The sequence below is a fragment of the Solea solea genome, chromosome 15 (assembly GCF_958295425.1).
Source record: "Solea solea chromosome 15, fSolSol10.1, whole genome shotgun sequence".
Classification (NCBI taxonomy): Eukaryota; Metazoa; Chordata; class Actinopteri; order Pleuronectiformes; family Soleidae; genus Solea; species Solea solea.
In genome coordinates, this window is record NC_081148.1 from 15,078,209 (window position 1) to 15,104,843 (window position 26,635).

General features: G+C 40.6%; 2 protein-coding genes across 4 annotated transcripts in view; one reads left to right on the plus strand and one right to left on the minus strand.

Annotated features, from left to right (window-relative positions):
- macrod2 (mono-ADP ribosylhydrolase 2) overlaps positions 1–26,635 on the plus strand; it is a 357,104-nt gene that overhangs the window by 57,289 nt on the left and 273,180 nt on the right. The gene's annotated exons all lie outside the window — the stretch shown is intronic.
- Positions 2,261–17,335, minus strand: flrt3 (fibronectin leucine rich transmembrane 3). 2 transcript variants are annotated; one of them, XM_058651019.1, is made up of 3 exons: positions 17,217–17,335; positions 6,326–7,025; positions 2,261–5,449 (listed from the first exon to the last, which is right to left on the minus strand). In XM_058651019.1, the coding sequence occupies exon 3, from the start codon at positions 5,405–5,407 to the stop codon at positions 3,458–3,460; it is 1,950 nt and encodes a 649-aa protein (XP_058507002.1). In that variant the 5' UTR covers positions 5,408–5,449; positions 6,326–7,025; positions 17,217–17,335; the 3' UTR covers positions 2,261–3,457. The 2 variants fall into 2 exon arrangements, with proteins under 2 accessions (XP_058507002.1, XP_058507001.1); XM_058651018.1 differs by lacking the exon at positions 17,217–17,335 and adding an exon at positions 12,124–12,436.

Below are 26,635 nucleotides of genomic sequence, written 5' to 3' on the forward strand. Positions count from 1 at the left end.
ACTTGAACTGAGTCTGACCTGACTTCACTGACCTTTAATCAGTCATTGGGTCACATGGGTTGTGCTTTTTTCTTGATCTTGCTAATGATTCTGATGGAAAGAACCATGCTCAGTTACTGACCATGATGAGGTCATCCAGGGGCGCTTGATACGAGCATCTATAGGAATGCAAATGTGACCGCCTGCCTGACCAGTACATTACAATAGGAATAACAGCAGCTTGGGGCAGACGGTGCAACTGCCCCCATTAGTTTTAATCTCTGTGTCACATAAAAGACAAACATAATTAAGGTTTGTGTGTGTCACACAAGAGACAAATGCATATGTCATCTTGGGTTGTTTAATGACTTGTCTGACCCTAGTGAGAACATGAGAGTGATTAAGGAATTGTTTAAAAGGACTGATGGGTCAAGGGTCATTAGTGATAAGTGAGGTCACACAGGGTCGTCGGCAGTCTGGTTCATCAATTTTGTCTCCTACATTGGTTAGCCAAAATGCACAAAGCTTCTCTGTTTAATGTTTTATTTTTTTGTAAATGTCACAACAATAGCATGCTCCTTTCACCATTTGCCTAGACTCTAATTAATCACACAGGTGAGAGAATATGTAAGAGCAGCTGGCACATTCTGGGATTTTAAAGTCCTACTTCAGTGACTGCAGACCTAGACAAGGTTTAAATATAAATTGCTTTATCCCCAAACCTCACCAATAATGCATAACAAAAATACTGTCCTAGCTACAACAAAAAAGGCGTAACTCTCATTGATATAAAAATGTGTGGAATGACTTGATAGTTTTTTACTAACGCACACACAAATTATACACTTGTATAACCTATAAATATATATAATTTTTTAAGCCCCTCTGTTACTGTAGTAGACCGTTTTAATCATGCCAGTAAAATCGAGGCCAGTAAAGTTGGTATTGAAGCTGTACAACTCCTTTTATTTATAATTTATCTGAAAACAGATCATTTTGTAATCTTTATGTATCTGAAGACAGCTTTCCGTTAAAAGGGTTGTTAATGATTGCTTTGCTAACTTCAGTGCAATAAAAGAAAAAAAATATCTTGTAGTTTGCGATTTTTAATATTTTACATTCATTTTTAATAAAATAAGAGGCTGCCAAGACTCTTCAGTTAGGAACAAAATCTGTTTATAGTGTCCAAATGGAAATATTACTATTCTGAATTCTAAAATTAGACCCACTGTTTACTTTAATCCAAGTTAATGTGATATATATTTTTAGTGTACAGAGCATGGTTAGTGTATACTTAAGGTTTGGGTCACTTGTGCAGCTTTTAGCGGCTTCCCTTACTGTAATTAATGCTTTCACTGTGTTAAGAGTGTGTGGGTGTGTGAAAGTGGTTATGCAGTATTTTTCATGATACCTCCTGAGTACTTATGTGCTTTCGTGTTAGCTTGTACAGCTAGTCTACACATTACCATCTGAAATGCATTAACATTATGATGACCTCCACAAAATATTCTTTTGGATGCACATGGAAAATGGGGTAACAGGCAATTTCTCTGCTTTTGCATGCGTACCTTCTTGTGGGCCCTTTGCCTGGGTAAGCTGCAACCATGTCATTGTGTGTCAAGTGTGCTGCCTGGAGCCCCGAGCAGTGTATATATACTCTGCCCTCTGCAGGGACGGGCATCACCAACAGGGTCCACCTGTCCCATCGTCCATATGGTGGCTTGTCATTAGTTTTCTGCTGCCCTGGTGCCCGGGAGGTTCATCAAACCCAAGAGTCTCATTTCTCCATAGCCCTATTTCCGCTCCTCTGTTTTATTTCTCTCTGGCCAGTCAGATAAGTCACACGTGGCTCCACCACACAAACACACAACAGCCGCCTGAAGCAGATGTGTTGGTGTGCTGACTGCCATTAGTGGAAAACTAGGTTTCAAGAACAGTATCTGTGTTTTTATTAAAAGGTTTACTGTGTCTTGGAATGGGAGATGTGGTTTTTACGGCTATGAGTTTAGGCCTCAGAGTTCAGATCTGTATGATGGATAAAAATGCAGTATAGGGTTATGTTTGCACCTTCAAGCATTTTTTCAATTGTGTGTCTAGATAGCAATTTGAGATATGAATGAATAAAACTGGTTGCCTGTAGCCCTCTCTTTTACTCCAGGACAGCTTACATTTGGAAGCAAAAATAAGTGGGGCAATCACAGTAAAAGCACAATAAGATCATACTTGGAACAATATCATAGTTTTGTATAGGCTTTGTTGTACTCAAGGTAAAAAAACAAAGTTATTTTTGTCCACTTTATTTTGTAATATGACCAATATTTTTCATATTCAAGTGTGTATGAAAAAAAGTCACTGGTTTCTTAAAAAGCTAAATACAATAAGCATTGGATCAAGGCACATACAAGACTGGCCAAAGGGCATACAATGCACTTTGGTTTTCATTTGTAAAGAACAGTTAACTTCAAACTGTGGCAACATAAAAGTGTGTTCATTTGAAAAATAATAATAAAAAAACAACACTCATAACAAGGAGTCTCTGACATTGTGGTAATTCTAATCAAAGCCAACATGTTCTTTCTTTTTGGCCGGGTGACCAGAGTGACGTATGGTACATGGTACTAAAGAATGCTGCCATTGTCATTCGGTCATTGTCGGCTTGTACAAATAGAGCTAGTGGGGGGTCCTCTATGTCAGCCTGTCCATTCTACTTGTTTTGAGGAGCAAAATACTCCAGAACATTGGTGTGCTTTATCTGCCCTGTGCTGTGGCCTACAATCCTATTGGAAACACTGGAACTGTAACCCACCCTGGTTTGCTTTGTTGTGTTTCGTCTTGCAAACACACATAAAAAAAAAAAAAACACACTAAACAAAACTGAGAAATAAAGCATGGCACCTCATCTTTACTTTGTTGCAATTATTACCAGGTGAATATCTGAGCAAGCCTCTTGGTCCATAGTTTGTAGACAGCTACTGAGTGCTCATTTTTTTTGAGGGCAACATGTCGTCTTTGCAAATTAGTTGATCAGCTGTGCCTTAGTTTACTTCATATCATTTTTTTGCCTTTTTGTTTTTCAGACAGCCACAAAGTTAAAAGAATGACCTGTGCTTATACTATAAGGTTTTCTAAAGTCTGATTGTTCAACACAGCAATGAAAACCCACTTTCACAGTTGACAAGTCATCATATCTCAGTAGAACACATAGTTTCTTTTAGTAGGTTGATAACCTTAAGCAAAGGAAATACAGTACAAATTACTACAAATCCCTAAAATATAGAATTGCAGTTAGTTACCATATCCACTGATGTTTCAGTAATGGCCTGCAACTGGAACGTTCTCCATCTTCATAAAATGTCCTTAAATATAAATTATGTGGCAAATGTACAGAACATTGCTTCTTTAGTCTTATACATCCAGTGTTTTGTTAAAGTCTTGCCACTCTAAGTCACGCACGCTCCATGAATGTCCATGCGCAATATCATGAATGGGAATGATCTGAATCTGGTATTCCACTGTCTCTGTAGCTCCTATTAATACTGTTCTCGCTGTGTGGACTTTTGTATAAACTCAGGCCATTGGGTGGAAAAATCGTGTGTATCACAAACTCTTCCTTGGACACAGGCAGGTGATTTATTGGTATCATTTGAAAAGAAGTCTCCCGGATTTCTAGGATGGAGTTGTCCTTCTTTGTGCCAGCCTCAGCATAGTCATCCTTTCGCCGACGGCCCTTGTTGTAGGTGCAGTTTCTGGAAAAAAGTGATCCGTTCCTGTGCACATACCAGCACACCAGTGCCAACATGATTATTGCCAAAAGAGCCACAGCCCCTCCAATAATAGCAGCCAAAGGTAGACTGGAATTTTTGTAAGGCTCTTTCTCCTGCTCCCGGTTTAAAGTTGTGGTTGGGTTGTATGATTTGTGAGAACCAGTCTCTGTCTCTATGCAAACAGGGGTCTCATCTGACAGGTAAATGTTGCTAGTCTCCATGGGAACCATGCATATCCTATAGGAAGACTCTGGTTCCAAAGCATTGAGGAGGTACTCCTTCCTGTCCCCCTGCACAATGGTCTCAGTGATGGAGCCAAAGGCAGGGCTATGTCCCAGCTTTAGCCAGCTAAGCCGTAGGGCAGTCATGGGCTGAGACACTCTCCATGATATGTGTATTGTATCTGCAGTACTTGCTTTTACACTGATGGTGATGATCTTTCTTCCTGAAGAGGTGGTAGTGCTATGGTAATTCTTATTGATACCAGGCCCTTTTACTACAGGTCTTTTAGTCACAAATGATGGCCACTGGGGCTGCGAGGGGCGTACAGTGTTGGAAACTGTGCTCGTCTCATACATTGGGATGTAATCTGGATCTGTGCAGTCAAACATGTCTGTAGTAAGGTCTTTAATCGCCATGCCTTTTACTTTATCAGGGCCCTGGCACATGAAACCACGCACATTAACCCTAGATGGTAACAGTCGCAACCAATCACGGACCCATTTCATCCTGCAAGTGCATTGCCATGGGTTGTTGCGTAGCAGGAGCTGTGTAAGGTTGTCCAGATCTTCAAACACACCCTGTGGGAGGCTACTCAGGTTGTTACCGGACAGATCCAGACGATACAACTGCCTCAGGAAGGCAAAAGCCCCTGGGGGGACCCGATTAATATGATTATCTTGTAGATGCAGCTTCTCCAAACTGGTACCCGGCAGGTTGGCTGGCGGTGATGTCAGTGAGTTCCTCACTAGTGAGAGCTCAGTCAGGTTGATCAGGTTGATGAAAGCCATCTCCCCAATCCCACGGTTGTTGAGCAGGTTTCCATCCAGGATTAGTCGCTTCAAGTTGATAAGATCTTGCAGTGACTGCTCTGAGATGGAAGAGATTCGGTTGTCATCAAAACGCAACTCCTCAATGCTCATGGGTAGGCCTGAAGGGATTGCACTTAGATGGTTTCTGGAGAGGAAAAGAAGTCTGAGGTGATAACTGTCCTTGAAGGCCCCCTCTTCTATGCTGACAGCTGATACTGAGTTGTCATCCAGGTGCAGCTCCTCAATGTAGGGAATTTGGGCTAAAGAGGAATGGGTAATCATCCGAACGTTGTTCTCTTGAAGGTGGAGCTCTTTTAACCCAAGTGGAAGGTTATTGGGGAACTCATCAAGATTATTGCAGTAAAGGTAGATCTTCTCCACATTTGTAAGCCGCTGTAGCTCTGTTGGTATGCCCGAACTCTTGATTCGATTGTTTTGCAGAAAGAGCACGGTAGCATCCTGTGGTATACCTTTAGGGATGGAAGTCAGGCCACGGTCATTGCAGTAGATGAAGGTCCCATCACAGCGACAGGCCGAGGGACATGATTCAGAGGTCACCAGGGGGTTAGAAAGACCCAGCAGCAGCCCGACCCTGATGAGGAATAGTAGAAAGGTCTTGCATTGACGCACCATCTTGAAGCTGTGTCGCCTGGCAGTCTAATAACTCAAGAGCCCCTGGGGAGAAGACACAAGGGTACATTTAAGGCAGGGCCTATAAAGCAGAGTCAAATTCCTGTTCTTATAATTGCCAGGTGTTTGAAATGCGGCCTGTAGCCGATTGGATTAAATAACTGCTGAAAGAATACCTATTATGTTGAAATTAAGTGATCCAGACTGAAAATGCACTTTTTCTAAGATATGGTAGTTACTTCAGAGATGGCTTTACATCATCTACTGGAATATAGATTACTGTGGATGAGAGGTTAAAAACTAACCTACACTACAAAAAGAACGGCTTTGTTGTTCTCTTTTTGATAAGACATTTTCTAACTTTGGAGCTTTGTGAATTGATTCTCTGTGCTTTTTGGCTCTCTGACTTGTGAAATGTAATCGCAATACTCAGTTGTTTTACATGTTTCTGTATCTCAAGGCTGCCTTTCATCCCTATAGACCACAAGGGTGGACAAAGTCGGGCTTTGTGGATGTACTTTTGTGAAGGCAGCATTCTCTCAAGTTTTACCCATACTTTTTTTTGCCTTAAAAATGCTTTGTTTTTAATGGTCTTTCACATGTTAGAGAAGAAATCTAAATCTATTTTGATATGATTTTTAATTAAAATCTTTAGCATACAAGATAGAATAACAAAACGTTGATTTTCATCATTCATTCAGTTATAGCAGTCAGCCTTCAAAATAACTAGTGCAGAGCTGAAGGTGCCACCTGTTTGATGTTCTTTCTTTTGCTATCAGTGTGTAATTCCCTTTTTAATTAGGCAAATACTAATGTGTTGATTCAATTTGGCATTTCTGCCATTACCTCTCCTTCTAAATGTCTCATTAAAAATTGTTGTCAGGTCAGTAAAAAGAAAAGTCGTATCCTTATATGTCATACCTGTTCTGTGCGATGTGTTAAATCCTTTCCAGCTTCCAAAAATCCAATCAGGATTTCCTCTTGAATTTGCTCTTATCCTTTCTGAAAGGAAAAGTTTGTCCAAGGGGTTTCTTGTGATATCCTGACCTGGTCAGTGTTTGCTGAGCTGATCCTTATTTGGACAATGACCTCCTCTGTGTTGTCAGAGGCTCATGCTTTCAATGCCTTTACCATGGCAGATAAGCCTGTAGAAAAAGCATCCCCACTCCCTGACAATGCAGGCCCTCTCAGGTAATATTAAAAAAATCCTAATGGGTGTGGAAATGGTCAACCTCAACAGCCATAACTGCAGATTGGGTTTTTTGGATGTTGTATAGTGATCCGTGTGCAGAACGGAGTGAGCTGTAGCAAAGGCTCCTTTCTGGAATCAGGCCTGACAGGCATGATGAGTTGACACAAAGCTGGTCTGAGCCATGCCAATCCCCTGTGCCACAGGCTCAATCCAGGCTTCTTCACTTGTGTACTCCAGGTCTACAGGTAACCCAGAATTCTCTGCTCCCTTGTTGAGCCTGTATACACATTAATCCAGGCCTTTGGTCTCTTTTCCTGAGGCAGATAACTCTTGTCTTCAGGGAAAGGTGCTGATCCTTCTGTGCCCAACCTCCTTTACACATCTGCAGCTGGACTCAAACTGTGCCCTTCACACCACTGGAACTGCGTTCTGAAAGAAATTAGCAAAGACAAAAATATTTAGTGTCCAATTCTCTCATCATGATATGACACAATGATATTTACATGTAAGTGATTACCAAAAGCAGTAAAATGTTGGTGTAAGTTATGATTTAATTTTATTATTTTGGTTTTAATCTTTTGGGGAATATATTGTAAGCACACCTGAACATTGTATGTGAACACATTTCAGTCATGGATTTTTGTAGAAAACATCAAGAAAATTTACGTATGTTCCTGATCCCTGCTTTAGCTTGTTGACCTATTGCAGCCCGTTACTCTTACAGACCATGTTTCTTTTCTATCGTGACACAAGAAAGAATGTCTATGCATACGAAAGACAACAGTGATCTACATCCCAACACAATGGCTGAGGGTGGAGCCCCTGTGCTTTTCTAAGTCCTGTTCACGTGAAGGTTGACCTTTTTGGGTGTTTTACAAGTCCTGTGATTAAAAAAATGTGTTCTCGGCTAGTTTAAAAAACACCCAGTCCAGAATTCAGTCAGTGATTACTGAATTAGTCAAATTTTTTAAAAGCACCAGTGACATGTGAGGCTCATTGTAATTGTTGTACACATTGCTGTCACTTCAAACTCCTTTCGAGGACCCCTTAAATGTATCCTGTTTACAATCTGAGAATGTTGTTTCTCTTTGGAAAAATAGAATTTCCTATATGCCAAAGTAAATGTAATTTTCCTCTCACAACACAATAGCTCTGTGTGTGTGTATATATACACGTAGCCATCCGTGAGACCTGCAGGCGGCTGCTGAGTGCTGTAAAACATGAAAAGGTAATTTAGGAACAAAGGGCACTGCCATTTAACACTTGTACCCCATGACAAGGAGAAGATGGAAGAATTGAGAGGTTTCTAACATGATTACAACTCCTAAGATGCTGTCTAATAATAATGCCCCCCCTTTCCTTGCGTTCCATCTAAACATGAGCTCTCAGTCCAGTATTACATTAGTAGTAGATTAGAGTCTGGGGAAAAGCACCAGATGTGACCTAACAACTTCTGAAATCCAGGAGTCTGACAAGAGAAAGAGGATGAATTTCAGTAATTGAGTTTTATAAAATGGCATGATGATGGAAGGATATCTACTATCTATCCTTTGGAATGAACTTTTAATGCTGCACTTAGTAAAGCTGTTTGAATTTTAAAAACCTTTTTCACCTCGTTTTAGAAAGTTCTCCTTCCTGTGAAAATTGTTATGTAGCCTTGACTTCAGAGTTTGAATTCTTAACAGTATATTTAAAAAGAGCAATTGTGTCTTCATTTCTATCTTGTCTCGGAAAAAAGAATCTGCACTCATACTGATTATCTTTTAGGCTTGTGTGACGGCAAAATACTCTATGAATAGCTACATAAAGTCAACATTGTTTCCACATCTCCTACCTGCTGAACAATTTTGTTTTGGCAGTAGAAAGGACAAAGGAGATGGACATTCATTTGATGAATAAATTGATTCAATTTAATGATTTAAATGTAGTTACAAAGAACTTAAGCATCACATACTGTGTGATGGGCCTTGTGGTGTTATATTGTGGGTGATTTATCAGTAGTCTCATTTGAACAAAGCACATCATGCCCACTATATGCGCAGCATAGTCAGGCCTCAATGCTTTGCTATTTTCCCCCTCTTTCTTTTTCCACACTCATCGGATTTCAGTAGAGTGGCCCCTCTCTGTTTGCCACAAATGAGCATGTGTGAACCTTGTAGCCTCAACAGAGGTATTATTTATTATTTTCATCAGGCATATTAAAAAAATATCTAATTTACTCGGTTTATTTTGTAAGCCTTCTTTATTATGATAATAGAAATTGATACAATTAAATTTTCACACACACATACCACTATGCTATGTTAACATACTCGCAATAATTTTGCCAACAGTTGGGGATAAGTTACATGTTTTTTTTATGTTTGTTGTTCTAATGAGGTCCACCAGCCAGACATAAGCATTGCAAAATGGGTTCTGCTTCATTTAATCTAAACTGGCAAAGTTAAATTGAGCATCCTGGAAAACTGTGTGTGTGTGGGCCGCCAGTTATCTTTCAGTGAAAAGTGTGGGAGGCTCACACAAAGCTGGACACTGATAGCCATTGTAGGCTCAACACACATAAATGCACATTAGTCTGCAATAACATAGCATAAGACTTTGAACCCCTAAATCATAAACTCCACAAGAAAGACTTTGTGAAAAACAAATCTAATGTAAACAATTCCATGTCCGTCAAAAGTATTACGGAATATAATGACTTGTAGTTCAGTGAAATACAGGATAATATTACATGGACTGCATTTAGTGGGGAAAGAGCTGTAGAAGTAGTAATGGCTGAATGCTAAATTATTCATGATCCCTGAAATTAATTTTGAACCACAGTAAAGCTCTCCATTGGGAAATCAGTGTTGTTTGTATCTGATGTTGATTGTTCCTTTAAAAATACTTTTGATTTATGATTTTATTGGATGAAATATGGTTATTGTGGATATGTTTTTTTTATTTTGGACTGAGCATTTTTTTCTTATCACTTGGCCAGTTTGTTGATTTAAAAAACACACTCAAAAAAGACTAGAAAAGATCATTTGTTTTCAGTTACTATGCTCTTGCAATTAAGTGTGCATTGATTTCTGTTTCATGATCGCCCCCTTTTACATTTGATGATTTTTCATCATATTTGTGTGGAACAAAAACCTGTGTCTGTCATTCATTAAGTTGTATTTGAGAGTGTTGGGCAGTGGCCTGCTGTGGAGCTGAGATGCAACGCAACATTCCTGCTCGGATCTAACATCACATGGGACACGACACATTATAATAAAAACAATCTCTGCTCGTTTCACAGATTTGTTGCCTCCTGGTGTTGCCTTTAGATGGGCTGAACAGATGATACTTTTGCTGACCCATTAAGAACAGAGAGAGGCCCAGGACAGACGGGGGTCTCTCCTTTTGTAACAACAGCGTGAAAGGATAGATCTGCTGCAGCTGCAGTGGTTTTTTCCCCACATGGGGGTGGTAGGCACTAGTTTTTCCTGAGTCATATTGTTTGCGAAGGTTTATTTTTCCTGCAGTGTTTGTGCTTTGCAGCCATGTTTACGCCGTTTACTTTCATGAAACTATCAAACTAACAAAAATCAAACATAAGACCCAAAAAGGTGCTTCTGGACTGTGGTTAAATAAATAAATAAATAAATAATAATAATAATAGTGAATCAGGCCTTCTCTTAGTACACTGTCTGAAAAGTGTCTTGAAAGTTATCAATGTCTTATTATTTGACTGTTAATACTGTGCTTTGAATGTCATTACAATACATTTTTCCATTGGTGTATTTTACTTAAGGGTTTTTGCTCATGGAACATTCTGTCTGTAGTGACCTGGTTAGTTGTTAATATGCAGTGTGAATTCCCTGTGAAAGCAATTGACTGGGGACTTTTGCCTCAGGCACTCATCAGTGAAGACAATTAGGTCTGTCTGCATGTCATGTTTTAAAAGGCTATTTATTTTTTGTGTCTCTTACAAAGTTAACAGCATTACCATCATAAAGTATAATGTCTGTGGTCATCTTTGCAAGCACTAGGGATGTACTGACATCAGGCTGTAGCTTTTATTTGATATATATACTGTATATCTTTGTTTGTCTCTCTTTGTTTGAAGTCTCGGTGACCTTATGATGTCATGGCATGTTAAAAAGGCCATGTTAAATTGGATTACCAACTGTCCCTGCCACACTATTGCCAATAAGACACGCAGCTTAAAACCAGTGAGAATTGAAAGCCCCTACTTTGTGATCTAAAAGCATATCAGGATTGAAACGAGCAGAGGGCTATATTTCATTACCATTATGGCTGTTAAATTGGGTGGAGATTTTGCTGATGGTCATTTGAGCAGAAGGTATATCACTATAATATGTTTCTATTTTTTATTATTATTATTTATTTATCTTTATTATTTGGACATTTATACCAGTCATAACTGCAAATGCCAGCTGTTTGCTTGGAGGCGCTGCTGTAATGACGGTCAGTCTGCAGCGTGCTTCTTGTGCGTAATGAAACTTGAATTGGGTTTTATTCTGTGCATTGTCAGAGGACATTAGTGGCTGCACCGCGACAGCACATACAGCTTTAGCGATGTAGGCTGTGATGCTCCGTGTCTGAATGTGTTTGGTGCAGTTCGACAGTTCGACACAGTAGATTTCAGTGTAATAGGACATGAACAGGAGCTGCCTGGTCTCGTTCTGGCGCTGACGCCGGGGATGCTTTGAGCTGAGTTTCTCCAGCTGCCCCTTCGTGTCCAACTCCGCGGGATCTGTGCTGCAATTTCAGCCGCACGACGGGGAGTCCTCTCTGGCTGCGACAGCACGTCTAAATCACACTGTCCTTTAATCCTAACAAGTTTGCGCATTTATCACTTTTTATTTTCCCAGGGCTTTTCCAGTGAAATTAGAAGCTGCGTTAATTAAGAAGCGGAGAGGTTTTAGACGTCACTGTTTTTCTCCGAGTGTTTTACGCATTTTTTTTTTCGAGTGCGGGGGGATATGCCTGCGTGTGTGAAGCATTTTTGCGTGTCGCAACAGGAGCTTCATCTCTGTCTCGAGAGAGAGAGAGTGGAAAAACGTGAGAAAGGGAGCATATCTGCTGTTAATGGTTTCACAAGCAGTGCGAGACGTGTCGCAGGATCGAAGGAGCAAGTTGAAGACATGAGAGGAGCTTGTGATGACGGGACAGACAAAGTGTCTCAAAGTCGCATTTTTTTTTTTTATCTGCAAGAACGAACTCAAGGAAGAGTTTCATCTAGTCATTTGAAAGAAACGCGCATTTGTTTTGTTTTTTTATTTAATTATTGTTACGTAAACCGTCTCTTAGGCTGGGAGAAAACTACCTCTAAAAAATCCAATATTTTTCCTCTGGGTTCAGTTAAAAAAGAAATAAAATAAATATGGGGGGAAATGTTAGATCTGAGCTCACGAGTAATCCACGACTTAAAATCCTTTCCGCCAAAGAGAATATGTCCATAAAGAAGATGGAAAGGACGCATTCCCAGCAGGACTGTCCCTGCTAAAAAAAACCAAAACAAAACAAAAACACTTACCTCAATAACCAATCAAAATAAGGAAAGTAACAGGTATCCTCTTAAAGTGGGGGTTCACAGCGGAGGGGAAAAAACGTGATAATCCAGTCCAGGCTATGAGTAGTAAAATAAGATCCAAAAAAGCTCCTCTCTCTCACTCACTCTCTTACTCAGTGAAGGCTGGAGCTATTTAGAGTTTATGTGTAGCAGCACTGCTGTGTGTGCTGGTGCCCCCTCACACACACACACACACACTCACGCACTCACAATCTGAAGGCTGCGCAGGGACAGAGATGCACGGGTGGATCTCAATACAAATGTTGAGTTGTGTTTGTGCCGAGCTTTGCTTCAATAGAGCACTGATGTCATCTGGAGGAGGAGGAGTCTCTCTCTCTCTCTGTCACTCTCTCTCTCTCTCTCTCTCTCTCTCTCTGTGTGTGTGTGTGTGTGTGTGTGTGTGTGTTTGGGAGATGCACGGTGAAGATGCAGTGTTGACTGGATACACTAGGGGGAGTGGAGTTCTCACACCCTTGTCATATGTGAGCACTTGGGAGGAGTGAATGATTGGAAAGCAATGCTCACTGGCAAAATTGGAGGGAAACAGTGGAAATGTTCAGTTTGTTTGTACTGATGAAAAGAAGATACACAGAAACCTTTCACTTCTCATGTTTGCAACAGAGGGATTGCGGTTTTGACCAATCATTATTTGCATACTGTATATTTGTTTGAAACGAGTCAGGATCAATTGTAACAAGCATTATGGACTCTATAACTTCATGAGTTGTCAGTTATTTCTGTTGTTATTGAAGCAGAATATATTTAGTTGCTTTTTTGCCACGGAGAAACACCAAAGCAATTTCATTTGTTTGTTTTTCTAAAGAAAATTCCCTAACTGTTTTCTCAATCATGGTTCATAAGATACATCCATCCATTCTCTACCGCTTTATCCTGACATAGAGCGATAGGCAGGGTACACCCTGGACACTTCGCCAGTCCATCCCACTCACACACAGGGAAAACAGCTATCGGTGGCTGGCCCTTACTAACCACTACACCAACCGTGTGGCCTCATAGGGAACATATTTTCTGAAATGAAGTCATGGCATTTATTTACATGTTTTCAGAAGTCAATATTTTGAGTTTGGATAATGCACAAAGTGCCCAGGCCAGATTAAGTCCGACTGAATGCATACATGCATTGGTAATTAGATTCCGAATCTCATTATTTGTTAGTCTGAGTACAATTTGAGTCATACTATCATGTTACCATGTATTTCAAAAGTCTGGTATTAGTCTAACACCATAATTATACATTTTTAACATCATTAACATAATGACTGTGATGTGTCTGAATTGAATGGACTTTTCCCCTCCTATTCCTCATGTTTTCATGTCTGTAAATGAGGGGGTGGATTTGCTCCCCTCTAGGCCCAAAGCAGCAGTGAGTCACACTGTTAGTTGTACAGCAGAGCTGACCCCAGCCAACCATCAGTGTGTTTCCATGCACATCAAAGTCAAGGTTTAGTTGTAGTTCGCCCCTGTGCCAGTGTAAAAGCAGTAGTGGGGAATTAATTCAGCGAATCAATTGTGTCTGCCTCTGCTCTGCCATGGGGCAAAATGCTCCCTTTGAACTTGTTTGTATTAGGTGGTTTTTAGCATGTGGCTAGTTGTTAGCATGTTGAGCACCTTTCTGAGTTTTAGTCAGACTAACATGTTTACATGACATGAAAGTCAAATAATTGTTCGTAATTCTATTTGAATATTTGGCAGTATTTATTTATTTAGGCTTCTTTCTCTCTAATTGTCACCACAGAGGATCACCTGCTTTTTCTGTAATCCGCATATTTGATTTGGCAGCGAATTTAATTTAATTTAATTTAATTTTTTTTATGCCAGATGCCTTTCCTGACACAGCCCTCCCATTTATCTGGGCTTACGACCAGCACTAGGAATACACTAGATGTGCATTGCTGGGGTCAATTTAGAGTGTCAAATTAACCCAATCAATGGGGAGCAATGGGGACTGGGTACCTTGCCCAGAGGTACCCCAGCCCATGAACCATCGTGATTTGAGCTGGCAACCCATTATACAGTTAAGTCTGCCTTCACTGAGGATAGTTATCTACTGCCACATCATCATGTTTTCTGTTTGGAGTGTTGAAAATTAAAAAAGGCAAAACAAATTGTGCCAGTAAACAATATGGCATTAGAGACAATATTTCACTCTGAAAATAAGTGAATGGACAAGTCAGTCTTTGTAATATACTGCAAATGGCACCCGTTAACATAAACTGATAGCTATAATTTAGCATGCTTACTCATGCGTGTAACCCCCTGACATGCAAACAATAACACAAATTATTGGGGAAAAAAATGTATTCATTCTCCATATCTCTTGTTATACTCTGTCCTGTTGTTGTTGTCTGCTCATGAGCTGATGTGGACCTTTACTCTAGCAGTTGTTATGGTCTCATTAGAGTGGTGGGCACTACAGTGGAGTGACTGTCTAAGTATTTGACCACAGCTGACATCTCATGTCCTGTTAGTTTGCCAGGACAGAATGTGGTCCAACTCCACCGCATTTTTAAACCATGATTGTCATCTTAACTGGAGTGCTTAATTGAACAGGCGCTTAAGCCTGCCGCATCTGCCAAAACTGCTTAGACCTCCAGTGGAGTTTTTCAGATTTGTTTGCTTTCCAGCTGGAGTACCTCTCACTTTTGTTCTGAATGCAATGGGAAGCTTAGAGAACTGCAAAGTGTCTTTCTGCTGTTTATTTGAGACAAATCAGTAAGAAGTAACATTTATTTTCTGACACTAAGTTTGCATAGGTTTAATGTTTTGTTAGTTGGTTAATGAGCTTGACTATCTTATCATATTAGTCCAGGTGTTGTGTGCCAAAGTCTGCAAGGTGAGAAAAGGTCAGACTCGGACATCCTGACTTGATCCTTGTCTTACCTCCAGAGAAATAGAGAAGAAAAACCTGTGTCTGACCTCAGTGTGGCTTCCTCTCCTAAATCAACTGCAGACACATCTGTCAGCAGCTGCTGATTGACCCCCCTCAGACATACAAAGAGCCCCACTGGAGGACAACGGTGTTAGGTTTCTGTTATCTCAAGACCAGGGAAAATCTGTTGCCTTCTTCATCTTTTTGTTAAATGGGAAAGGTGCTCTTCAGTCTGTTTGGCCAATTTCACTGTGACAACAGACAGGTTGTTTCCTACTCTGTAGTGTGTGTTTGCAAAGACAGACAGCATAGCTAAGTATATTAAGCCACTTGATTTAGTTAAGTGCCAGCTATAGAGCATGTTGGATCTGGTAGCAACAGTTAAGTAACTGTTAAGTGTACACTTGGTTTTATTCTGTATCTGAGTGCCCTATGGCCATTGTTTGACTCATAACAGACATTTGCCCAGATTATTGATTTACTTACTTTCGTCATGCTGTGGTCAACAAATACTTGCCGTTGGCAGATTGTGGTGCCCCACTTTCTGGACCGTTTCCCAAAAATCATTTTGATTGGTGCTTTGAAAGCTAGTTACTGATATTATTTTATCTCCTCCAATTTTTTCCATTTATCTGTCTCTTAAGCTTAGTGTGCATTTGTTGGAAAGCTGTGATATACAATAGGCCCCAAAACTGCTCAGGGGCACAGGGGAAAAATGAAGACTGATTTGGACTCATGTCTCCTGCTTTGCTCTGACTGGAATTCATTATTGATAGACTTTCCTTGTTCTTAACTAATGCCAAATTAAAGGGAACATGTAAAAGGCTGCTGCCAAAACCCCGCTTTGTTTCTCATTTACCGTCTGCTTTATTTGCATATTCATCCTCTACAGGCAATCAGCAGCAATCTTTGCTGTGGGCCTTTCATCTCCGTTCTGCCATCCTGACAGGCAGCTTTTCAGTATCACAACAGTTAAAGTCAGATTTGTGGATGAGAGGTGCTGTTGGTATGCTAGACTATTCACATTTTTGATTTGCAGAGGATGTAATGTGTGTGACAGGGAAGGAGAAGGCTTTATGGAAAAATATAAATCAGTCAATGGGTAAATATGTTGACGGATGATGGATTTCATTAGTATGGGTTTGTATAAATGTAAATGTAGGCATCGTGGTATTGCCCAAATTGGAAAGCATTAATCCAAGGATCTTTCATGCATATGAATGCAGATGTCCGTTGCATGATGCTGAGTCTTGTTAAAGGCATAGTTGCTATGACGCAATGCAGTAAAGAACTACTAAAGAACTTTTCTAATGCAGATACCAGATGTTTAGGAATCGGTTGACCTATTCGTTTCTTGGGACTAGGATGCAGTACAGAGAAAGAAAAGCGCCAACAACAACAAAGATTAAAGGGGCCAACATCCTGCTGCCTCAGCAAGCCCAGAGTCCTTGGTTAGTTGTCATTTTGGCCATGTGTTTGTGGAAGAATGACAGGCAATGCAAATAGCCCAGTCGGTGTTTTTTCCCTTTTGTCTTTTGTGTTTTTTTTAGTTGTTTTTGTGATGTCTGTAGAGACGGAGGAACTCAGGGATGACTGAGTTCCATAGAGGGGTACAGGAGGGGGTGCAAGCTGACTTGTCAACCCTTAGGACCTCCCATAGGTTAATGACCCTCGAACACAATGCTCTGTGATCAGATTAGAGAGAACACTCTCCCCCCACTGCACTAATCAGCACAATAAAGGAGATACAATTACCATACAGCATTTCACAGTCCAGCATACATTTCTAATGTAGCTAATTTAAAACACTCTCTCTCACTTTGTAACTGGTTTACTATTCCTGCACTAAATCTGTAATTAGCCAATTAAGCAATTTTCACCACCCTTATTTAAATAGCAACATTTATCTTGACGATAGACGATACACATATGTGTAAATGTCTGAAGAGCCTCAAAGACAACATGTAGCTTTTCTGCTCTTTAACTAAGCAGCACCACACGTTTAGCACTCAGTGTATTCATGAATTTAGTACTCAAGTCACTTAAGATTAGAAGTCTGAAAGTTGTATGAATGGGTCAGTCAGAGTTTTGAGGAGAGGAAGTCTGTGTTAATGTTATCTTGTAAAACAAACCAAGTCTCAGTGAGATAAGATATTTTATACAATACCTCAAGGTCTGTAATGGCCCTGTTGATTGGAACACACAGCATTTTGGGTAAACAGAAGGTAGAACACTGGAAGAGGAGGTTTCTCGTCGCACAGACATGCTATCACCATGATCAAAGTGTTGACTTATCTGTGCCAAAGTCTAACTCCGACTTTGTTTTTCCTATGTTCCTTTGTTCCTATGTTCCTATGTTCCTATGTTCCTATGTTCCTATGTTCTTGATGACTTTGTTTACTCTCACAGGTCATATCTAAAAGTACCTTTTAGTAATTTCTCAACTCTTTGTTTGTTCCTTTCTTGAACTGCAAATAACTGCTCAGAAAGTAGAAAAGCAACATATAATTTGTGTTCATGTGCTTTTGGGCCAATTTGGTATCCTCGGTGCTCTAAACTCAGAGCCAGTTCTTCAATCATTTACTTTCTCATTAGATGTGTGAAAGCATGCACTCATAGATGGTTGTCTGGAGTGATATAACCCCGTTGCTATTATTATGATTTTACCTTTCAAAGCTGGGTCGAGTTTTGTCGACATGTTACCATTGCGGGAGTCTTCAGTTTAAACTATTTTGAAAAGTGGTGGAACTGGAGCCACTCAGTTGGCATTAAACTCCACCTGAAGGTGTTTTAGGTAACACCTCCAACCATCCCAAAAACAGGAGGGTGTCTACACCTCACAATCTGACAGTAGTGCCTCAGCTCAGACTGTTAAAGCTTTGGTTATTGGATATCTTATTTCTCTGCAGCTGGGAGCCACATTCAAAGGAAACCTTTAGAAAGTGATGATTGGGGAATAAAAGACAGGTTGAGATGAGGTGACAGTTGTGACTCAACTGAAAGAATTGTTCATGTCCTGCTCACCCGTCTATTAGCACAAGAGTGTAAAGGGCTTGTGGTGGAGTTGTGAGTGACAAGTTTTAGGTTAAACTGGATGTAACAAGAGTAGACTGTCTTTCTCCCACTCAGTTGCTGGGATCTTTTTGAGGTTAACCTTTGGAAAGAAGAGGTATGTGTAGGTGTGTGTTACTCCAGTGCTAATAGTGATGAAGCAGGGAAGCATTTCAGTGTGAATTGGGATTGTTTACCTTTGTCCTGGACATCTTCTTTCATATGTACATAAAATTACTGAAACTACAAAAACACATTCAATATGTTATACGTGTAAAATTGTATTGTAATAACTTATTTTAACACCTTAAAGACAGTGGCAAAAAACACCTCTAAAATGCACTAAACTCCCTTGGAGGAAAACCTGGGGGGGGGAGAGATCAAAGGAGGAGTTAGGTGCCAGTGGCACAGCATGACAAAAAGCAGACCACTGAGTGTACTTGGATAAACAGCTGTAGCATTCTTCTTCTTACCTGCATCATTATAATCAGCATTAAGAAATGTTCTGCTTATGAATATAGAACATGTTTTCACAAGTGGAAATTCCGCTGTCTTTGAAGTATGTCGCTGCCAACAGAGGCAGAAGTAGAAAAGACATTTATGGCGTATTTTAAGCTCTGTGCCCAGGAGCAGTGCTCCTCTTCTTACAGATCATAGTCCAGAAATATACCTTCCTATGCTACAACAAACGACCAATAAAGACTAAGCTGTTGTATTTCACAAGGCAGCAAGAACTCCTTAAAGTTGACCCATCAAAGACGACCAGTAAAATGATGAGGAAGTCAACTAGCAAATCACCTATAGAGAGACGGGTAGATGTGTTGGGTATATAGACATAACATCAGTCACACAAGTTATTACACAGATGTGAATTCATACATGGCGATGAGGAAAGACACTGGGGGCAGGAGCGGTCAGACTTTAGCAGCAGTTGATATTGTCGCAGTCTTGGTGTGAAAATAGCTGCAATTTGAAATAGTCTCTTTTCTCGAGAGAGTGTTATTTGTGAATGGTCTTTCTGTTGATTGAATTGTGTCTGCTTGCATTAAGTTTCCTCATAACATCGCTTATAGGCTCTCAAAAATGCATCCCCATTCATGTGACTGTGTCATTTGCAAAAGCTATTCTTTCTATACCCAGCCGAGCAGTTTATAACACTCATCTCCTTGTCCTTTTTGGGATCATGTGACCTGATAATGTTTTTGTTTTTTTTCATAGCTGCACACTGTCTTCTTTATTTTTTCCTATTCCAAAAACATCGCATGAACTGTTGCAAGCATGTATTTGCCTTTTATGGTGTCCTCTAAACCGCAGCAGTGTAAATTATGTTTTGCTTGCTGCAGTGCTTACTGTAGTGTTCTTATTGCAAAATGGTTTGCGTTTAATTCATTGTGATATAACTATCTCTCTGCTGCTCCAGTGACCCAATTTCCCCACTGTGATCATTAAAATTTCATTATCATTATCATCATCATCAGCATCTTCTCTCTTATTCATGACTATCACCTGTGATTCTGCCTCGAGATGCCTTTGATTGTTAGCAGACACAAACCCAACAAGTTTTGAGATAAATGTCCTTTTTTGCACAGTTGTTACAAGTTCAGCCAGAACTCTGCTTAATACATTAAAGTTCAGTATACCCTGGAGCAGTAGCCACCCCCAGCTCTCTCAGGATCGGCAAACCCCAGAGGAGGCTCCATTTAACCCCTAAGGATTAGACCTCATGCCTACTTTAGCATTGGTAAAAGAGAAAAACGTCTCAGCGCATTCAGTCAACAGGGACTCAGGGCTGCTCTTCTGGATTCCCACACAAAAACAGACTAAGAAAAAAAAGAAAGAAGCTTTAGTTCTCAGTTGCACAGGGTTACATGTTTACTCAGCCTCCATCAGCATTGGTCCTTCAGCTGACTTCACAGTACATTGCAGACCAAACATATGAGGCTGTAATCTCAACAATATATTCAAAGCAAGTACCTGCAGCTTCCCTTGAATATTTTGTCTGCATCAGTTCCTCCACTTAAAATGGAAGGAAGAATTTCATTTGTGTGTGCTTTTTTTAAATAATTGGAAATGGAAATTGTCATATTGTAGTAGTGCATGTGCGTCTTCACCTGGCCTTCTTTAATTCTATGAGGTGGGCTGACTGCTCTCTGCTTGGAAAAAGTGCAGTGGTGCTTCTTTATGAGCTTGTATTTTGTCCTCACATGCCTTTATGTTATATCACAGTGCGATATTCCCCTGTTTTGCTGGTGAGGATTTGTGGAGGAGAACAGTGTGGACAGAAGGTCCAGTGCGATGCTCGAGAGTGCAGCGTCTCTCACAGTGCTCTCTGGCAGAATCCAGGCTCCGTCTGTTGACTTAAGTCCTCGGTTGACATTCCCTTGTGTTTGTCAAAGGTTTCATCATGGCGCCGTTCAAACAAGTGCCAGCAACTGATAAAACACATGGTCCCACCAACACACACACACACACACTTGGACATACTTTGATTTGACTTCATAGCAACAGGTGATGACCCAAAATGGAGTCTGTAGCAGCTGTATTTTGTGTTTCCAGGACATTTCTTGTAAAATTGACATTGGACTTTTAAAGTCAAGTGAATTAACAGCTGCTCATAATGTGGAACGATAATCTGTCCCCAGCAGTTTCTCTTACTGCCAGAAAAAAATGAGCTAGATGTTTTACGTGTTAATTTGATCCATCCTGGCGAGCACTGAAGTAAAATATCAGAGGGACTGGTAATAACTTCAAGGAGGGGGGAAAAACAGCTGCGCTTTAGGTTTGGCTCTGTTACTCTGCCTCATACATTTTTCCTGTCTGTGTTGAAGTGTCTGAACCAAGCAACAGGAACTTATCTGACAGTGAGGCGGGAAGAGTGTCCTCTCCTGGTGTGGATTGCAGTCTGTCTAGTGAGAATGAGGATCTGCCATATTTCACGCCTGCAGTGGTGCCTCAGAGGTGTAGTGGGAGGAGCGCAGAGTGCAGCGTGCTGGGTTGGTAGCTATTGGGGTGTGTAGGCCATGTGTGATGTCATAGCCACAGACGGGGAAAGTGTCATAGATAAGAAGCAAGGGTTTTAGAAACCAGGTGCAATCCACACCTGCGTGTTTGCCTTCCACCTCGCTTAATTAGAGTTCAGCATCCTCTTAATAAATATTCTTGCTCTTGTCTCTGCTGTGATTGTGTGTGTGTGTGTGGGGGAGCCAATGGGCTCAATTGGGAATTATCTGTTATTCTCTGGAGAATGTGTCTCTTCCTTCCTCTCTGTGCATACTCACTTCTGAATTAACCATACAGACTACATAGCTCATTGCTGTTCTCCTGATCCAGGGCTCTAGAGCGCGACCAAAAAACTTTTTTTCTTTGGCATCAAGGTATTTCCAGAGTTCCCTGCACATTAATCACTGCGTGGCGACATCATTAGCACTAAATGTCACATACACACACGCACAGACACACACTAGCAGCTGATTTGTCTGCCTCTTCTCCCCACACGAAGCATGTGAGTGGTGGTGACTGACAATACTTACTACACTAGACCACACTACATCACAGTATAGTAGTACGCTACTTATTTAGTTTATCATGTGTTTGTTTGCCACCCTTTAAGCCACATACCCATGACAAAACCATCATGTCAGAACTTTCCACCAGTGATCACCAATCTAATGTGTTTGTGTGTACACACTATAGAATGGATACCTGGCCCAACCCAACAGATCCCTTCAGGTCCCAATGGGACAAAAATCCAACAATTATTGACGAGCTTGGGTTGGGTTCCGGTCACGTCCATTGACATGGCAATTTCAGTTACCTTTAGTTAAACATAGAGTCAAATAAGGTAATAAATTGCCCTGTAAAAATGAGTCGAAACTAAAAATGAATTGACTTAATTACTGTTTACAACAGGTCAGTGAACGCATCACACAGGCTATTGAAGTCATCTACACAACAACTCAAAATAAACCTTTATGGTTGGATTATGGCAATAGTTATAAGTGGTTACAATTAAATTAAAGTTTATAAAGAAGAACTGATCATGGGGTAAGAAGTTTGGGTAAAAATTATGGGACAGCTGGCAGATTCGGTCACTATTCTCTTGGGCTCCACCGACCCAAGTCACACTCTAATACGCACACTATATCTTTGCTTCAAAAGAAGACAAACATTTACTTAAACCTTATTCTAGTTTACAATCATTTACATTGATGTGTTGAAAACTTTGGGTGCATCAAAATGTTGTACTTTTCTTGTTAAAACCCTGTGTAATTTCTGTCTATATTGAGTTTGTAATTAATACCTGACATAAGTAAGGTAGAGTTTGCTGTGCCAGCAGGGGATTCTTAGTGCAGAAGTGAAAGTGCAGGGAGATTATTTCCTGTCACTGGGTTGGTGGGGTTCAGTCACATCCGAATCTAAATGCAGCATAAGTAATTGAAGAGTACACATTCTTGTCCTCACCTTCGTGTAACAGCAGTCTATATGCTGTGCACTCATCTGCTGGGATATAATTGAGCTAAGGCTGTTGAACCCCTGCTTGTTCCTCAACACAGTGATATAGTATACTACATAGAAACACAATATGTGATTTTTCTCATAGTCTGACAGACATATGACGCTTCTCACATACCCAGCAGTCAGTTTTCCTGTGCAACTCTTTACATCGGTGTCTATTATTATGAGACTGACTGCAGGGATACAAGTGTCAAACATGTCGGCTCATGCTGTCAGTTATCGACAACAAAAGAACTTCTTACAGTGACTTTAAATTCAGTAACAGCAGCATGATGTTATTGAGTCAAATACGTTTTTTCCCCTCCACCCTCAACCACTGATTGCCGCCACTACCACCCACATCACATGGCCAGCTGACCTTACCCCCGCCATGTTTAACAAACTCTCTGCCTCTGTTCGTTGAGCCACGTTTCTATGGTGACCAAGCTGAGTCAACTGAGACAGAATGGTCAGGGATCCTCACAGGGCCTCACTGGCCAAACTTAAGTTCATGGTTTCACAGTATACTCATATTGCACACAGTATTCATGTCCTGTAACTGAAAACATCTCAGCCTTTTAGCACAGTCTAACATCACCAGACAATTGATGTCTAGTGATGTGATGTCCTTGTGCTTTTCATTGTTGTGAGAGAAAGAGCAGCAGCAGCCGATTGTGTGGTTATGGCTCACTAAATGAGTGGTTACCAAAGTGGTTTCTTCCTTTACACCAAGCAAAAAAAACCCTGTACAGGGGAAAAATGAGAGAAACTTCAGGAAGAGCCACAGAGGAGGGATCCCTCTCCCAGGACGGACAGACGTGCAGTGGGCGTCACATGTATAGAAACAAGTTCAGCAGATTACAGACAAAACATCATATTTACAAAGAGAGGAAAGAGAAGAAAATGGAGACCAGGAGAATTTCACAAATCAATAACATTGATTTGCTATCGTCATCTGGGATTGGTTGCAGAGAGAGAGAGAGAGATGTAGTGATGATCAATAAATAAAACATTATTTATTGGCTCCGGTGACCCACATGTGAAGATAAAGCAGTAGACAATAAATAAATGAATAATTATAGATATACGATTGTTAACATTGTGTAACTGTATATTATCTAACTGCTCGGGTTCAGTCATTCATTACACTGACATTGAGAGTTGTAGTTTGTCGTCCCTCTCTGCCAGGAAAATGTTAATTTAACCGCAGATTAAAAGTTTTTTTCAACTTTGTAAATAATTTAGAACTTTGTTACCGAACATTGTGAAAAGATGCATCCATTTCAATTCAACTGGGGATTTCAAACTATTTCAATTTGATTAGCAAAATGCTGAAATCCAATAGTGGATTCAGATTTGATAAGGTGGTATTGAACCCCAGGCCTTATACTCAGTTTGTCACAGTGAATCAGTTAGCAATATGGTGGTTTTTGCCAAGAAACTGATTATATGAGATAAACTGCGTAAACTGCGTATATATATTCTGATAGACCATTTAGTGTTTAGCAACTCTTCCAGTTTTGATTGTGTCGGCTGTCCACTTCAATTCCACCAGGTTTCACCTGGAAAGTGGAGAGGAGTCAGTTTTTCTCATTACCCTGTCAGTGTTTGTGCACCACTGAACTAGCTGTTTGTTTGTGGCACTTCTGCAGGTGTGTCTATGGCTTCACGGTGGCCATGGTGAGATTGGCTGTGTGACTGAAATTACTAATTTAGCTTAAGTGCAAGGAAAACAAACAGAGCAGGGAAAGCTGGAATGATCAGACGCTGGCTCTCTCCAGCTGCCTCCAGGTCTAATCTGCTCAGGTAATTCTTTTCAAACCCATTGATTCCATGCAAGTGATTGAATTTCAATGCATCTCTGATGAGATGGGGAAGAGAAGACAAGCTACCTGAGCACTCAAATGGATTGGCAAGCAGATGCTTGGTCAAAGGGACAGGTGATAAGTACTTTGCAACGCTTTAAGTGATAAATGCATGTATTACTATATGCATCTGTGCCGTCACTGCTCATATTTAATTTGGCTCATCTCATTTGCAGTGTTTCTCGGAGCATTTTCTCAGCTACAGATGGATGAGCACCTGTGACCTTTCAGATGAAGTGTTGCGTTTATTAAAGCGACTACATCACAACTGTCTACTTCATTAGATTACATACAGGGAAATTAAATAAGCAGCTTCCCTGCTTTAGGTACTTCATTAGTACCAACATGAGTAACTTGATAAACAAACCAAACATTAATTAACATCAAAGCAGTGTTGCTTGCACTTTTGTCATATTGAATGGAAAAGGTTTAACACAGTTAGATTCATTAGTTTCTGCATGCAGTCCATACTTTGAATTTACTATAGTTGTGCCAGGCTACTGTACTGTATTCTCATTTTGTGTACCATGGTGTGCACCGTTTATCTCCCAACCTTGGGCAATGATTTGTTGTTTAACAAATACAACAAACGATGAAATGCTTCTTTGCCATCACATTTTCTAATACACCTGTATAGAATGTTCTTGTGTACTCATACCTGCTATTGTATGATGAATAGAAGTGCATGTCTATAGTCTGCATTCATCTAAAGGCAAGAACAAACCATGAACTGGCCTTCATAGGCAGTGCGCTGCTTATACTACCCAACTAATAAATAATATGAAAGCTTTATGGGGCTTGTCCTCGGGTAGCAACTACAAAGCTTTTTTTTTTCTACCTGCAGTTCACACATTATTCCTCCAAAAGCAACAACTTTAATTTGTAGGTGTCCTGACTTGTATCTGCTATGAGGGGTAAATGCAGTCCTTTATCTTGTAGTGGTACAGTTTTATTGCTTGTGCATACACTGTACAGTATGTTTGGCACTCTGCCTTAGGATTATGTGTGGAGCAGGCTGCATTTTATTGTAACTGCTGCATCCTTTATTTCTGAATGCAGAACACCTTCCAAATTGTACTCCTTTTATAGAACAGCGGTCAGTTAGGATAACACTCTCTCTGGGAAAAACAAAGTCAACAATACATGTTTACTTATTGGCGGGCCAGCTTTCAACGTTAAGGCGCAATGAGCTGTTTATGCCTTCAAGCAACTACACATCTAATAGACAGTGCTCTTCCTGTCTTCTTTGACCACAACTTTTCCTTTTATCTCTTCTTGCTGGCGGTAGTAGTGTAGTGGTCAAATTAGACCACTTTCAGGAGGCTCATTTTTAAATACTTCTCATTGTATTTGCCATGGAACCAGTAGGTTATGCTGTGCAGCTTAAGATTCTTTGGCCCACATTTAGCCCATTGTGTATGGCAACTTAAAGCCCCCTTAATTGGAATCCAGGGAGAATCTCTGAGAACACTCTCTAAGTACTGCCCCACAATTGTCTGCAGGTCAGAGGGCAGCTCTGAGATTTGCATGAAGCTCCATGCCAGAAAGTGCATTTTGGCCCAGCGTTTCATTTAAAGCAGCAAAGCATTTGGAATGCTGTGCGATTGCTCTTCATTCCACACATGAAATAGCCTCAGCCACCTTCATTTATTTCCCTCCTCACTTCATCTCACTGTATGCGTTTTTCATCTGTGTGGATCAGAAGCAATTGGTGCTTTCTACTGGAGACTCTCGCACCAATCACATCATAACGAATCTCAGCAAAATGGACAACTTAACTCTCAGTTTCAACTTCTGAAATTGATGGCAATCAGTAAATTGCTGTCTTAAATTCAGTGGCAATGCATTAGTAATGGGTCGTGATCATAACAAGAGAGCTGTACATTGGAGTAGCTAAGCCTTTTGTCTCTAAGGACAAAGTGGGGGTTGGAGCAGACATGGGTGACTATTCTAACTCCTTTCACCCAAGCCCACAAAGTTGAATTTCCCTGATCCAAGAGTCTAATCCCCTCTTTTCCCAGTCAAGCTGTCATTCAGTCAGCCATCAAGCCTTCTTTTCTCCCTGTGTACACTCTTGCTTGCATAGCATCATTAGCTGAGGCTCAGTCCTTCCTCATCTTCAGCCCCCTATGTTGTCCCTCTTGCTCTTTTTAGGAACAGTTACTGTTTTCAATAG

Coding starts and splice junctions, on each gene's coding strand:
- flrt3 (XM_058651019.1), bottom strand. CDS start 5,407: ATGGTGCGTCAATGCAAGACCTTTCTACTATTCCTCATCAGGGTCGGG.